The 16,873-nt window shown below is 32.5% G+C and overlaps 1 protein-coding gene across 4 annotated transcripts in view; it reads right to left on the reverse strand.

The window, feature by feature from the left end:
- LOC137656662 (sarcosine dehydrogenase, mitochondrial-like) overlaps positions 1 to 16,873 on the reverse strand; it is an 82,496-nt gene that overhangs the window by 33,752 nt on the left and 31,871 nt on the right. The window contains exons 2-5 of one of the 4 annotated variants that reach the window (XM_068390833.1): positions 15,236 to 15,271; positions 14,467 to 14,630; positions 3,521 to 3,683; positions 2,976 to 3,139 (exon numbers count right to left, since the gene is read on the reverse strand). In XM_068390833.1, coding sequence (XP_068246934.1) covers positions 2,976 to 3,139; positions 3,521 to 3,683; positions 14,467 to 14,610 — 471 coding nt within the window. In that variant the 5' untranslated portion in view covers positions 14,611 to 14,630; positions 15,236 to 15,271. Of the gene's footprint in view, positions 1 to 2,975; positions 3,140 to 3,520; positions 3,684 to 14,466; positions 14,747 to 15,235; positions 15,272 to 16,873 lie in introns of those variants that run through there. The other 3 variants (XM_068390834.1, XM_068390832.1, XM_068390835.1) reach the window with 3 other exon arrangements.

Consider the following 16,873-nt stretch of genomic DNA (forward strand, 5'->3'; position numbering starts at 1 on the left):
CCAAAAATATTAGACCAGAGAATAGTTTCTGTAAGTGACTTGTGTTTGACTCGCTTTGCTATCTCTTTATTCATATAGGACTTTCTGTTTTAACAAATATCATAAGAGGTTATCCACAATGCAAGGTATAGGTTGTTCAAAAAGTCTCTCCGTAGTGAGCATTCGAGACCTATCACTCTCTTAGCATTGTCACACCATGCAAAAGTTGGTTATCGTTCAAAATACTTAATGCAGAGAGACTTTTTGAACACCCTGTATAATGAGTAACTCACGACATTGTCGCTTATCATATTATCATCCAATCTGAGTGAAGCAAATCTTTCTATCAGCTACAAGTAAGAGTCACTGACCATTTGTTTACCGTAAGTGAGATAAAGACTATCCTCAGCTACCAAAATATAACTCTCCTTTCTTTTGGCTGTTAGATATATTATCCACTTTCTTAGCATTTGCCATAAGTAACGCCGTAATGTCATCCATCAAATGTGATACTGCGGCGGGATGTTGCAAGAACAACCCCCACACCCTTGAATCTCTAACTGACAATAGTCTCCTCAATACAATCTTTCCCCTTACGTTATCAGCAGCGGGACTCTTGGACAAATAGGACATAAAAACAAAACCTAACCTTAAAACTATATTTCTTAAAACTAATATGCTTAATAAATATACAAAGAAAGTAACACCGTTCAAATAAACCAACCAAAAAAACACCTAACAAAACTTAAACTTAAATTAACCACAACCCTAACTTCAAACCACAAAACACACATATATATATATATATATATATATATATATATATATATATATATATATATATATATATATATATATATTGCAAGTGTTACTAACACTTTCGTATAAGTCAAAAAAAACCATAATAATCATATATTGCAACTGTGTTTACTAACACTTTCGCAAGATAACATAAAAACAACCACTTTAATCATTCACTGGGCCTACTGTCTTTATTGGCACAACATCACTATATAGGAAACAGAAGAGTGTTTGTTAATTTGCCGCAACGGCCTTATAATTGTAATACAGGCCAGGTAATCAACGGTTGAGCAACATTCAAAAATAAGTTCTCTCCAAATGAGGAATTACTGTTGTCAAAATAAACAAAACACTTCCATGCTGGTAAAGAAAAATATAATAGTAATCCAGCATTCACACAAATGCCTCTTGCTGCAGTCAAATCAATAAAGCCATTCACCCAAGATATGCACCACTGTCCTAACCTAGCTAAAACATAAACAAACAATCTCATTTATACCAACAGTCTTTCTCACAACAATCAATCAATACACTAACTACCTCTCGCTCGCTGACACACACACACACTGTCGCTGACACACACACACACTCTCTCTCTCTCTCTCTCTCTCTCTCTCGCTCTCTCTCTCTCTCTCTCTCTCCCTGGATTTGGCAAAAAAAATAAATGAAAATAAAAAAAAATTAATCCTCCACATTCCTCCCCTCTTACTTTGCCAAATCCATCTTACACAACACTTACCTAATTTTTTTCATAACCCAGTCGCAATCGGGAACAGGACCTCTACTTCGAGTAACTTGGCCTTCATATACTCTCTCATTCACTTCTTCCATATCGCTATCATTCATTGTCCTATTCCGATTCCCATCTATACCCCTATCATCTATTATATCATGCACTATCCCATCAGCCTTACTATCATCTGGCCATAAAATCTCACTTATTTCCATCATCAATTCATCCATTTCATCCAAACTTTTTTTATACTTTAATACAAGATTCATTCATACTACTTATCATTCTCCTATCTCTCATGCTCGCATTCGTCATACTTTCTTTTACATCATCTAAGGAAAAACCACACACACTATAGGTATCATTCATACTCAGCCATGATTCATTTGTGTTAACACATTTATCTTCCATACACACCTGTACATTTACACTCTTGTGATGCATATTCGGATTCCTACCTATACCTTTAAATTCCCCTTGCACTTTCTCCTCACTTGAAAATTTCCAGCCCTAACTTCTCATGCATACTGGGTTCATACTTACTCATTTCCAACCAATTATTCATCCCATTCTCACGAACATTGATCCTATTCCTTCCACACACACAGGAGGACTCACCCAGTTGAACCTTCTGACTACCTAATTTCCCAAACATCCTGGCTGTCCTAATCCCTTCTTTCTACAAATCCTAGCTATTTGCCCATCTACACCACATTCAGAACATTTAGCACGCTGCTCTCTACACATCCTCGCATAATGCCTATTCTGACCACAATTGCCGCAAATCACATTCATACGATTACCCCTACATCCACTTGCTATATGCCCAGTCATACCACATCGATAACACTTAACCCCTTTCTCTTTCTTACACTCACTAATACGATGCCCTGTCTCTCCACTCCCGAAACATGCTCCTAATGCCCATCTAGACTCATTCTTTTTATGTCCTACTTTCCCACATCTATAACACTTCTCTCCAGATGTAAGAATCCTCTTAATTTTTGTTACCATAATTAAGAGTCCTCTTGTTGTATGCTAATATAAGTAAAAATCCTCTAACTGTGTGCTACCAAAAGAAAGAATCGTATTTCTGTCTGCTACCAGATGTAAAAATCCTCTTACTTTCTGTTACCAAAATTAAGAATCCTCTTACTGTCTGCTTCCAGAAGAAAGAATATTCCTACTGTCTGCTACCAGATTTAAGAATCCTCTTACTTTCTGTTACCAGAATTAAGAATCTTCTTATTGTATGCTACCAGAAGAAAGAATCTTCTTACTGTCTGCTACCAGTGGTAAGAATTATCTTACTTTCTGTTATCAGAATTAAGAATCCTCTTATTGTATGTTAATAGAAGTAAGAATTCACTAACTGTCTGCTATCAGAAGAAAGAATCCTCTTACTGTCTGCTACCAGAATGGGAGATTGGAGATGCTGTCAGCTCCCTGAAGTGAAACTCACCTTACTATCAGCTAGCATAAGTGAGCCATTGTTTATCCAACCAGGATTGACACCCGTCTCACTTTCCAGTCTCATAAGTAGCTCCCGCGTTGTTTGAACAAGTTTCAATTCTGTTTCACTTTGCCTCAGGCAAGACAGTAATCCAGCTGTGTGCCAGGTGGTTCCTGTAAGTGGAATAATTTTGACAATTGAGAAGATAAGACATTTGCCTGGTGGAGAGAACTCTATTGTATTAAATGTTGTTTTTTTAACTTAGATTTTGTTCATATCTAATAAGTTTTAACATTGCATCAATTTTCACCTTCCCATATTTCTCATTGTTATGGTTTTCGAAATGTGATTTCAAAAGCGTTACCCAATTTTTATTTAACTATATTATTACAGATACAGTCATCTAACACTTGCTATGGCTTACATCTCTCTCTCTCTCTCTCTCTCTCTCTCTCTCTCTCTCTCTCTCTTTAAGGAGGACTAATAGTGAAACGATAAGCCGTGGGAGTAGAAATGTACCTAGAGGTCTCCAATATGTAATAGCTGAAACAAACCTGAAGTCAACTTGTTTGCCTCCAGTAGAACAGTGTTTGTAACACCAAGCTTTGCCAGGTGATACAGGGTGCTGCATCCCATGACTCCTCCTCCAATGACCACCACATCAGCTTCGCTTGGGACATCTACTTTGGAGTCTAGTGAGGAAGATGTTGACAGTCTCTGGAAGTGGAGACGAGTTCCTTTTATTATTGTTTTGCAAGGTATTCAGATAGTCGTTAATTTGACGAGGAAAACATATCATTTTAGTACTGCCTTTGTCCATGTTAATCATGAGGCCCTTGTTTTCAAACTTAAACAGTTGGGAGTGGTTGGGTCGTTTCTTAGCATCATGATTGAATTTTTAAGTAATAGATGTCAAAGAGTCGTTGATGGGCACCATCGTAATTATAGGAATGTAATATCTGGTGCTCCACAGGGTAGTGCTCTTGGCCCATTACTTTTCATACTATATATACATGACATGTGGGTTGACCTAGAAAACAAGCTTGTTGCATATGCAGATGATGCTACTCTCTTTGCATCTATTCCATCACCTGAATGTAGATCTGGGATTGCTGAATCCCTTAATAGAGATCTAGCTAAAATTAGTACATGGTGCAAATTAAGGGGTGTGAAGTTGAATCCTAACAAAGCTCAAAGTATGATTGTAAGTAGGTCAAGGACAGTGGCTCTTTAATATCCGTATCTCGGCATTGATAATGTTTCTTTAACTCTGATTGACTTTTAAAATTTTAGGTGTGATTCTCGACAGCAAATTTACTTTTGAGAAACACATAAGGTCTGTGTTTTCTTCAAGTGCACACAAAAAATGGCTTATTGAGAAAGTCTTTCAAGATTTTCGGTGATCAGTCTATTCTGAAGAAGTGTTTTAATTCTTTCATTATACCTTGTTTCGAGTATTGTTCTCCTCTCCCGTCTTCAGCCGCTGCTTCTCAGCTTAATTTGTTGGCCGGAACTTACGGTCTATTATATTTTTTATACGTGATCTAGATATTAATCTTTGGCACCGTCGTTCAGTTAGTTCATTATGCATGTTGCATAAGATTTTTCATAATTCTGACCATCCTTTACATTCAGATCTTCCCGGACAGTTTTATCCTGTTCTTAATACTAACTATGCAGTTAATTCTAATAGTCAGGCCTTCTCCATCATGAGGCTCAATACTACACAGTACTGTAGAAGTGTTATTCCAGCTGTGACCAAGTTGTGGAATGTTCTTCCTAATCGGGTAGTTGAATCGGTAGAACTTCAAAAGTTCAAACTTGCAGCAAATGTTTTCATGTTGAACTGGCTGACATAAGTCTTCTTATAGTCTATATGTGAATCATCTGTTTTAATGTTGTTAATGTTTTTTAAGATATTTTATTTAAATTTTCCATTAATTCTTATGTCGTTTACTTATTTTCTTGTTTCCTTTCCTCGCTGGGCTATTTTTCCGTGTTGGTGCCCTTGGGTTTATAGCATCTTGCTTTTCCAACTAGGGTTGTAGCATGGCTAATAATAATAATAATAATAATAATAATAATAATAATAATAATAGAGGAAATTACTTTCGCCAAGGAGGTTATAAAATCGGGTCTGTCATTTATTTCTTCGTCTGTTTCCATCTGTCTGTGGAGACAGAATTACGTGAAAACTCCTCGACGGATTTTGACGAAATTTCCACCACAAATAGATCTTAGGTCATGGACGACCCCATTCAAGTTTTTAGGTGATCTGGATCCGGATCCAGATTCCAGATCTGCATTTGCATTCATTTAGTCTGTCATACTTATCATGAAAATAATCCTTAAAATTAAGAGGGGAAAAAGATAGTGGTTAGACTAGAAAATATTCATTTCTGTAAATCTGAGGTTTGTCTAGCAGGTCTTTTGATACTACTAGCTTCGATGGTTAGGTTCGGATTACGGGCTGCCTTAGCGTAAGAGCCCGTGGCCTGCCTGCCTGCCTGCCTTGGTTCGGAGTATAGTTAGGACAAGCGTAGATTGTGTTGTATAAAACGATTAGATTACCGAAAGTTTATCGGAGTATCAGAGGGCATTTAGTAGAGTACGCAGATAATGATAATGGACACACTAACGGAGAGAGAACCATAACACAAATATCATAAGTGTCTCCAATTTTTAGCCTGAGAACAAGCATTTATGTTGTGGCCTAATGGTAACGTCTCTGCCTGGTGATCGCCAGACTGGTGTTCGAGTCCCACTCAAACTCGTTAGTTCCTTTAGTGTCTGCAACCTCACCATCTGGGTTGGTTTGGGGGAGCCTATAGGTCTACCAGCTGAATCATCGGAAGCCATTATCTGGTTCTCCCTGGTCCTTGCTTGAGTGGAGAGAGGGCTTGGGCGCTGATCATAAGTGCATATAGTCAGTCTTTAGGGCGTTTTCCTGCTTACCAGGGCAATGTAACTGTCCCTCGCCTCTGCCATTCATGAGCGGTCTTATAAAAAGGGAGAAAAAATGGAAGCTAATGTAATATAAAACTTTTCTAGTATTGTTCATGTGTAGATTAGAAGATATGTGAGAAATACATTGAAAATTATATAGGTGTTAAGGTTTAAAGGACGCTCATTAATGGCAGAAGCAAGGGACAGTGACAAAGCCATAGCTAGCAGGACAAAGCCCTAGAGACTGACCATATATACATTATGATCACCACACAAGGCCCCTCTCCATTAAGCTAGGACCAAGGAGGGCCAGGCAACGGCTGCTGATGACTCAGCAGGTAGAACTATAGGCTCCCCCAAAGTCCTCATCCTTAGCTCACAAGGATGGGGAGGTTGCAGACACAACAAGAAACTATCGAGCTCGAGCGGGACTCAAAGTCAAAGCCCAGCCCGGGGTCGCGAGGCAGGGATCTTTCCAATAAGCCTTCACAAAATAAGTAATGTTATGTATAATTTGAGAATGTGTACACGGAACCTTATTCATTTGGAATTCCATAATTAAACATCACTCAGTGGTAAAGTTTAAGAAGATTATATGTGAATAAAGAAAAAAAAGTAAACCATATTTGGCATATTAAAAAGAACTGGTTTAAGTAAAGAAATACATGAAAGAATGGGTTTAAGTGAAGAAATTAATGAATGAATGGGTTCAAGTAAAGAAATTAATGAACGATTGGGTTCAAGTAAAGAAATTAATGAAAGAATGGGTTCAAGTAAAGAAATAATGAAAGAATGGGTTCAAGTAAAGAAATTAATGAACAAATGGGTTCAAGTAAAGAAATTAATGAACAAATGGGTTCAAGTAAAGAAATTAATGAACAAATGGGTTCAAGTAAAGAAATTAATGAACAAATGGGTTCAAGTAAAAAATTAATGAAAGAATGGGTTCAAGTAAAGAAATTAATGAACGAATGGGTTCAAGTAAAGAAATAATGAACGAATGGGTTCAATTAAAGAAATTAATGAATAAATAGGTTCAATTAAAGAAATTAATGAACGAATGGGTTCAATTAAAGAAATACATGAACAAATGGGTTCAAGTAAAGAAATTAATGAACGAATGGGTTCAAGTAAAGAAATTAATGAACGAATGGGTTCAAGTAAAGAAATACATGAACAAATGGGTTCAAGTAAAGAAATTAATGAACGAATGGGTTCAAGTAAAGAAATTAATGAACGAATGGGTTCAAGTAAAGAAATACATGAACAAATGGGTTCAAGTAAAGAAATACATGAACAAATGGGTTCAAGTAAAGAAATTAATGAACGAATGGGTTCAAGTAAAGAAATTAATGAACGAATGGGTTCAAGTAAAGAAATGCATGAAAGAATGGGTTCAAGTAAAGAAATTAATGAACAAATAGGTTCAAGTAAAGAAATACATGAAAGAATGGGTTCAAGTAAAGAAATAATGAACAAATGGGTTCAAGTAAAGAAATTAATGAACAAATGGGTTCAAGTAAAGAAATGCATGAAAGAATGGGTTCAAGTAAAGAAATTAATGAACAAATGGGTTCAAGTAAAGAAATTAATGAACAAAAGGGTTCAAGTAAAGAAATTAATGAACAAATGGGTTCAAGTAAAGAAATACATGAAAGAATGGGTTCAAGTAAAGAAATTAATGAACGAATGGGTTCAAGTAAAGAAATTAATGAATGATTGGGTTCAAGTAAAGAAATTAATGAACGAATGGGTTCAAGTGAAGAAATATATGAACAAATGGGTTCAAGTAAAGAAATAATAAACGAATGGGTTCAAGTAAAGAAATTAATGAACGAATGGGTTCAAGTAAAGAAATTAATGAACGAATGGGTTAAGTAAAGAAATTAATGAACGAATGGGTTCAAGTAAAGAAATACATGAACAAATGGGTTCAAGTAAAGAATTAATGAACGAATGGGTTCAGTAAAGAAATTAATAAAAAATGGGTTCAAGTAAAGAAATGCATGAAAGAATGGGTTCAAGTAAAGAAATTAATGAACGAATGGGTTCAAGTAAAGAAATGCATGAAAGAATGGGTTCAAGTAAAGAAATTAATGAACAAATGGGTTCAAGTAAAGAAATTAATGAACGAATGGGTTCAAGTAAAGAAATACATGAAAGAATGGGTTCAAGTAAAGAAATTAATGAAAAATGGGTTCAAGTAAAGAAATACATGAAAGAATGGGTTCAAGTAAAGAAATTAATGAACAAATGGGTTTCAAGTAAAGAAATTAATGAACAAATGGGTTCAAGTAAAGAAATAATGAACAAATGGGTTCAAGTAAAGAAATTAATGAACAAATGGGTTCAAGTAAAGAAATACATGAAAGAATGGGTTCAAGTAAAGAAATTAATGAACAAATGGGTTCAAGTGAAGAAATTAATGAACAAATGGGTTCAAGTAAAGAAATAATGAACAAATGGGTTCAAGTAAAGAAATTAATGAACAAATGGGTTCAAGTAAAGAAATTAATGAACAAGTGGGTTCAAGTAAAAAATACATGAAAGAATGGGTTCAAAAAAAGAAATTAATGAAAAAATGGGTTCAAGTAAAGAAATACATGCAAGAATGGGTTCAAGTAAAGAAATTAATGAACAAATGGGTTCAAGTAAAGAAATTAATGAACAAATGGGTTCAAGTAAAGAAAGTAATGAACAAATGGGTTCAAGTGAAGAAATTAATGAACAAATGGGTTCAAGTAAAGAAATATATGAAAGAATGGTTCAAGTAAAGAAATCAATGAACAAATGGGTTTAAGTGAAGAAATTAATGAACAAATGGGTTCAAGTAAAGAAATTAATGAACAAATGGGTTCAAGTAAAGAAAGTAATGAACAAATGGGTTCAAGTAAAGAAATTAATAAACAAATGGGTTAAGTAAAGAAATACATGAAAGAATGGGTTCAAGTAAAGAAATTAATGAACGAATGGGTTCAAGTAAAGAAATTAATGAACGAATGGGTTCAAGTAAAGAAATAATGAACAAATGGGTTCAAGTAAAGAAATTAATGAACGAATGGGTTCAAGTAAAGAAATTAATGAACGAATGGGTTCAAGTAAAGAAATTAATGAAAGAATGGGTTCAAGTAAAGAAATACATGAACAAATGGGTTCAAGTAAAGAATTAATGAACGAATGGGTTCAAGTAAAGAAATTAATGAACAAATGGGTTCAAGTAAAGAAATGCATGAAAGAATGGGTTCAAGTAAAGAAATTAATGAACGAATGGGTTCAAGTAAAGAAATTAATGAACGAATGGGTTCAAGTAAAGAAATTAATGAACAAATGGTTCAAGTAAAGAAATTAATGAACAAATGGGTTCAAGTAAAGAAATTTGATGAAAAAATCGGTTCAAGTAAAGAAACTAATGAATAAATGGGTTCAAGTAAAGAATTTAATGAAAGGATGGGTTCAAGTAAAGAAATACATAAAAGAATGAGTTCAAGTAAAGAAATTTAATGATAGAATGAGTTCAAGTAAAGAAATTTAATGAAAAAATGGGTTCAAGTAAAGAAATAATGAACGAATGGGTTCAAGTAAAGAAATTAATGAACGAATGGGTTCAAGTAAAGAAATACATGAACAAATGGGTTCAAGTAAAGAAATTAATGAACAAATGGGTTCAAGTAAAGAAATTAATGAACGAATGGGTTCAAGTAAAGAAATACATGAACAAATGGGTTCAAGTAAAGAAATTAATGAACAAATGGGTTCAAGTAAAGAAATTAATGAACGAATGGGTTCAAGTAAAGAAATTAATGAACAAATGGGTTCAAGTAAAGAAATTAATGAACAAATGGGTTCAAGTAAAGAAATTAATGAACGAATGGGTTCAAGTAAAGAAATTAATGAACGAATGGGTTCAAGTAAAGAAATACATGAACAAATGGGTTCAAGTAAAGGAATTAATGAACGAATGGGTTCAAGTAAAGAAATTAATGAACGAATGGGTTCAAGTAAAGAAATGCATGAAAGAATGGGTTCAAGTAAAGAAATTAATGAACAAATGGGTTCAAGTAAAGAAATTAATGAACGAATGGGTTCAAGTAAAGAAATTGCATGAAAGAATGGGTTCAAGTAAAGAAATTAATGATAAAATGGGTTCAAGTAAAGAAATACATGCAAGAATGGGTTCAAGTAAAGAAATTAATGAACAAATGGGTTCAAGTAAAGAAATTAATGAACAAATGGGTTCAAGTAAAGAAGTAAATGAACAAATGGGTTCAAGTAAAGAAATTAATGAACAAATGGGTTCAAGTAAAGAAATACATGCAAGAATGGCTTCAAGTAAAGAAATTAATGAACAAATGGGTTTAAGTGAAGGAATTAATGAACAAATGGGTTCAAGTAAAGAAGTAAATGAACAAATGGGTTCAAGTAAAGAAATTAATGAACAAATGGGTTCAAGTAAAAAATACATGAAAGAATGAGTTCAATTAAGAAATTAATGAACAAATGGGTTCAAGTAAAGAAGTAAATGAACAAATGGGTTTAAGTAAAGGAATTAATGAACAAATGGGGTCAAGTGAAGAAATTAATGAACGAATGGGTTCAAGTAAAGAAATTAATGAACAAATGGGTTCAAGTAAAGGAATTAATGAACAAATGTGTTCAAGTAAAGAAATTAATGAAAGGATGGGTTCAAGTAAAGAAATACATGAACAAATGGGTTCAAGTAAAGGAATTAATGAACAAATGGGTTCAAGTAAATGAAATAATGAACAAATGTGTTCAAGTAAAGAAATTAATGAACAAATGGGTTCAAGTAAAGAAATGTATGAAAGAATCGGTTCAAGTAAAGAAACTAATGAATAAATGGGTTCAAGTAAAGAATTTAATGAAAGGATGGGTTCAAATAAAGAAATACATGAAAGAATGTGTTCAAATAAAGAATTTCATGATAGAATGAGTTCAAGTAAAGAATTTAATGAAAGAATGGGTTCAAGTAAAGAAATACATGAAAGAATGGGTTCAAGTAAAGAATTTAACGAAAGAATGGGTTCAAGTAAAGAATTTAACGAAAGAATGTGTTCAAGTAAAGAATTTCATGATAGAATGAGTTCAAGTAAAGAATTTAATGAAAGAATGGGCTTAAGTAAAGAAATACATGAAAGAATGGGTTCAAGTAAAGAATTTAACGAAAGAATGGGTTCAAGTAAAGAATTTAACGAAAGAATGTGTTCAAGTAAAGAATTTCATGATAGAATGAGTTCAAGTAAAGAATTTAATGAAAGAATGGGTTCAAGTAAAGAAATACATGAAAGAATGTGTTCAAGTAAAGAATTTAATGATAGAATGGGTTCAAGTAAAGAATTTAATGAAAGAATGGGTTCAAGTAAAAAAATACATGAAAGAATGTGTTCAAGTAAAGAATTTAATGATAGAATGGGTTCAAGTAAAGAATTTAACGAAAGGATGGGTTCAAGTAAAGAAATACATGAAAGAATGTGTTCAAGTAAAGAATTTAATGATAGAATGGGTTCAAGTAAAGAATTTCATGATAGAATGAGTTCAAGTAAAGAATTTAATGAAAGAATGGGTTCAAGTAAAGAAATACATGAAAGAATGTGTTCAAGTAAAGAATTTAATGATAGAATGGGTTCAAGTAAAGAATTCAACGAAAGAATGGATTCAAGTAAAGAATTTAATGATAGAATGGGTTCAAGTAAAGAATTTAACGAAAGGATGGGTTCAAGTAAAGAAATGCATGAAAGAATGTGTTCAAGTAAAAAATTTAATGATAGAATGGGTTCAAGTAAAGAATTTAACGAAAGGATGGGTTCAAGTAAAGAAATACATGAAAGAATGTGTTCAAGTAAATAATTTAATGATAGAATGAGTTCAAATAAAGAATTTAACGAAAGAATGGGTTCAAGTAAAGAAATACATGAAAGAATGTGTTCAAGTAAAGAATTTAATGATAGAATGGGTTCAAGTAAAGAATTTAACGAAAGAATGGGTTCAAGTAAAGAATTTAACGAAAGGATGGGTTCAAGTAAAGAAATACATGAAAGAATGTGTTCAAGTAAATAATTTAGTGATAGAATGGGTTCAAGTAAAGAATTTAACGAAAGAATGGGTTCAAGTAAAGAAATACATGAAAGAATGTGTTCAAGTAAAGAATTTAATGATAGAATGGGTTCAAGTAAAGAATTTAACGAAAGAATGGGTTCAAGTAAAGAATTTAACGAAAGGATGGGTTCAAGTAAAGAAATACATGAAAGAATGTGTTCAAGTAAAGAATTTAATGATAGAATGGGTTCAAGTAAAGAATTTAACGAAAGGATGGGTTCAAGTAAAGAAATACATGAAGGAGTGAGTTCAAGTAAAGAATTTAATGATAGAATGGGTTCAAGTAAAGAATTTAACGAAAGGATGGGTTCAAGTAAAGAAATACATGAAAGAATGTGTTCAAGTAAAGAATTTAATGATAGAATGGGTTCAAGTAAAGAATTTAACGAAAGAATGGGTTCAAGTAAAGAAATACATGAAAGAATGTGTTCAAGTAAAGAATTTAATGATAGAATGGGTTCAAGTAAAGAATTTAACGAAAGAATGGGTTCAAGTAAAGAATTTAACGAAAGGATGGGTTCAAGTAAAGAAATACATGAAAGAATGTGTTCAAGTAAAGAATTTAATGATAGAATGGGTTCAAGTAAAGAATTTAACGAAAGGATGGGTTCAAGTAAAGAAATACATGAAAGAATGTGTTCAAGTAAAGAATTTAATGATAGAATGGGTTCAAGTAAAGAATTTAACGAAAGAATGGGTTCAAGTAAAGAAATACATGAAAGAATGTGTTCAAGTAAAGAATTTAATGATAGAATGGGTTCAATTAAAGAATTTAACGAAAGGATGGGTTCAAGTAAAGAAATACATGAAAGAATGTGTTCAAGTAAAGAATTTAATGATAGAATGGGTTCAAGTAAAGAATTTAACGAAAGAATGGGTTCAAGTAAAGAAATACATGAAAGAATGTGTTCAAGTAAAGAATTTAATGATAGAATGGGTTCAATTAAAGAATTTAACAAAAGAATGGGTTCAAGTAAAGAAATACATGAAAGAATGTGTTCAAGTAAAGAATTTAATGATAGAATGGGTTCAAGTAAAGAATTTAACGAAAGAATGGGTTCTAGTAAAGAATTTAACGAAAGGATGGGTTCAAGTAAAGAAATACATGAAAGAATGTGTTCAAGTAAAGAATTTAATGATAGAATGGGTTCAAGTAAAGAATTTAACGAAAGGATGGGTTCAAGTAAATAAATACATGAAAGAATGTGTTCAAGTAAGGAATTTAATGATAGAATGGGTTCAAGTAAAGAATTTAATGAAAGATTGGAGATATTTATGAAAGAATGTGTTCAACTTAAGAAATTATTAAAATAATGGGTTCAAATAACGAAATTAATGAAAGAAGGTAGAAATTAATGAGGGAATGGGTTCAAGTAAAGAAATCAATGTAAGAATTGGTTCAAGTAAAGAAATTCATGAAAGAATGAGTTGATGTAAAGAAATTAATGAAGGAATGTTTTAAAGTAATGAATTTAGTTGAAAGAATGGGTTCAAGTAAAGAAATTTTTGAGAGAACACGTTCAATTGTAGTTGCCTTTGTCAAAATAGGATGAAGCCAAGCTATGAGAGAATGAGCAAGGAAGAAGTGATGAATTGAATAGATAAGATAAAGTGATACAAATCAAGTAATAGATAAAGAGATAGAGGATTGAAAATTACATGGCAAATACCTTTTACAAAAAAAACAATTACAGTAGTTTCGATCATATCATATTTTCTGCGTACCTCTGAGATGTTATCTCCCCTTAGAAACAATGGTTGCCAAGTTCTTGATAAACAATATTATATACTAGTGTACCCAAGTCATCAAAAATGACGCCTAGATATTTATTTAATTATGTGCACACAAAGATTCCTCCCTCCCCACCCGCTCCCCCTTTCCTATCTACAACCCATTTATTTGGCAATTTGTGGGTGGGTGTGGTTTCTGAGTGTACCTGCTCTCGGTACTCTTCTCGCGAGGATATGGCTACTCCCTCTCCCTGCTTAGCGTGACAAGAATATATATATATATATATATATATATATATATATATATATATATATATATATATATATATATATATATATACATATATATATATATATATATATATATATATATATATATATATATATATCCAGACACTTGCTCTTTATTATATAGGAGAGATAAGAAAAATATTAAACATGTATCGTTCACAAATAATGACAGTTCGAATTATGCCAATTACATCAACTGTTTATTTCCTTTAATCTTGTTTACCAAACTTGGAGATGTAGAAGAAAAATCTCCTTCTGACAGTGTTTATCATTCCAAACATTGATAGCATGTTACTACTCTAAACAAATACTGGATAGCGTTTATCAGCCTTTGAGTTTACAAAAAACTTACAAGATATACGAACATAAGCAGCACATTGCTCTAACATATCTAAGGAAAATTAAGCACCAATCTCACCCGAGTGGTAACTTCGCCTCCCGCCACTGCTCGAACGCAGCCTGCAGAAACGGCAACGCAGGAGGACACGGCGTTGTTTCCCAGCCTACGGCAAGACAGGCGGGTCATCCGCTGCCATCGTGTAGTAGTCGCTGCAGAAGCCATCGTTGGTCAGGCCTTGCCCTCTGAAACCGAGTTGTTCCTTTTGAATCTCACAGTCGTGGGGGGTATATACACCCTATCACCTTTTTAAGTGTTGAATAGATCGGTGTTTTTTTTTTTCCATGATAAAAGCACTAGAGTCATGCTATCTCATAATGAGTCTACGACACTTGGTACTACTTCGCCACCTTAGTAACTCTGTATATGCACTTTGGCAGTCGTTGTTATCTTATCAAATAGAAAAACAATTGACATGGAATAATCGTTTTCATAATGATTCAGGAGAAAAATTATTGTAATAAATACCATTGGTCAGGAATATGTGCTGTCTTGATAATTAGCCATTGAGGTGAACTTTAAAAAGTAATTTACTTTCTAAAATAGCTCTTTCTTTAAAGAAATCAACAAAACTAGAAAAATAGAGATTTTTGAGAAGCACGTGATATTGCATTTAATGAAACCCAAATGAAACTTGTTCAGATCGTAGTTTGATACTGAAGTTGCATAAAAAGGCTGAGGTTATCGAAAAGGTACAAAGGTCCGAGATGGATTTACTCAAAGATAAGTTTAGCCAGTGACAGTGACCCCAAATCAGTACTTATTGTTACAAGTTTTGCGTTTACCTTACCTTATCATTAAATGCTTAACCAGCGTCCTTATTTAACTGAAAGAAAAGAGAAAATAAAGATAAAAAGTAGATATAATTATTAATATATCTATCACTTTTTCATACGTTAATATCCCTTGTAGTGTCGATGTAATAAGTATATTAACTATTAGAAGTTTCCTCAATATTTTAATATTTTCATAAAATATTTTTATTATTAGTTCGATCACTATCGTACTACAATTTTGATTTCATCTGTTTAATGACCATGGTCACTTTTATCCTAGAGAGTTTGCTTATACATATGTATACATATATATATATATATATATATATATATATATATATATATATATATATATATATATATATATGTATATATATATATATATATATAAATATACATACATAGATATATACATATATATATATATATATATATATATATATATATATATATATACATATATATATATATATATATATATATATATATATATATATATATATATATACTGTATATATATATATATATATATATATATATATATATATATATATATATATATATATCAATCATTATCAGCCGTTACTAGTCCACTGCAGAAAAAGGCCTCAGACATGTTCTTCCACTTGCGTCTGTATACGGTCTTTCTATGCCAGTTTGTACACGAAAATTTTCTTAGTTCGTCAATCCATCGTCTTCTCTTCGCCCTGCTTCTTTTTTAGCAGTCTCGAGAAACCTATTCTGTTATTCTTGATGTCCATCTATCATCTGTCCTTCTCATTATGTGTCCTGCCCATGTCCATTTCTTTTTCTTCCATGTTGTTAGAATATCTTCTACTTTACTTTGCTCTCGTATCCATGTCTCTTAGTGCTATTGCCGTCATTATTCTTTCCATAGCTCTTTGTTTTGTAAATAGATTATGTATTAAGGATTTAGTAAGACTCAAAGTTTTTTATTCATAAGTTAATACTGGTAGAACCATCTGATTAAATATTTTTCTTCTTAGAGAAAATGGCATTTTGAATTTCATAATCTCATTTTGTTTACCAAAACCTCTCCATCCCATGTTTGTCCTTTTCATTTCGGTCTTTTGTCCTAGGGAAACGCTATGTGTCCAAGTACATATATTCATTAACAATCTCTAGAGATTCGTACATAACTCTTGTTTGTTGTCTCTGCATTTTCATTGAACATTATCTTAATCTTACGAATATTCATTTTCAGTCCTACATTTCTGCTTTCTTTATTCAAAGCTTTTTGCAATTCCTCCTATGATTCACTAAACCGAACTATGTCATCTGCAAATCTTAAATTGTTAAAGTATTCACCATTAATGTTAATTGCTGCATTTTCCCTATCTAAATGGGGACGCCCTGTATAACTTCTTTTTTCAATAGGAATTTTCTCAATGTCTTTATTATTATTATTATTATTATTATTATTATTATTATTATTATTATTATTATTATTATTACTAGCCAAGCTACAACCTTAGCTGGAAAAGCAAAATACTATAAGGCCAAGGGCTCCAACAGGGAAAAATAGCCCAGTGAGGAAAGGATATAAAGAAATAAATAAATGAGGAGAACAAATTAACAATAAATCGTTCTAAAACAGTAACAACGTCCAAAAAGATATGTCACATATCAAC

This window comes from Palaemon carinicauda, chromosome 17, assembly GCF_036898095.1.
Source record: "Palaemon carinicauda isolate YSFRI2023 chromosome 17, ASM3689809v2, whole genome shotgun sequence".
NCBI classification, from domain to species: domain Eukaryota; kingdom Metazoa; phylum Arthropoda; class Malacostraca; order Decapoda; family Palaemonidae; genus Palaemon; species Palaemon carinicauda.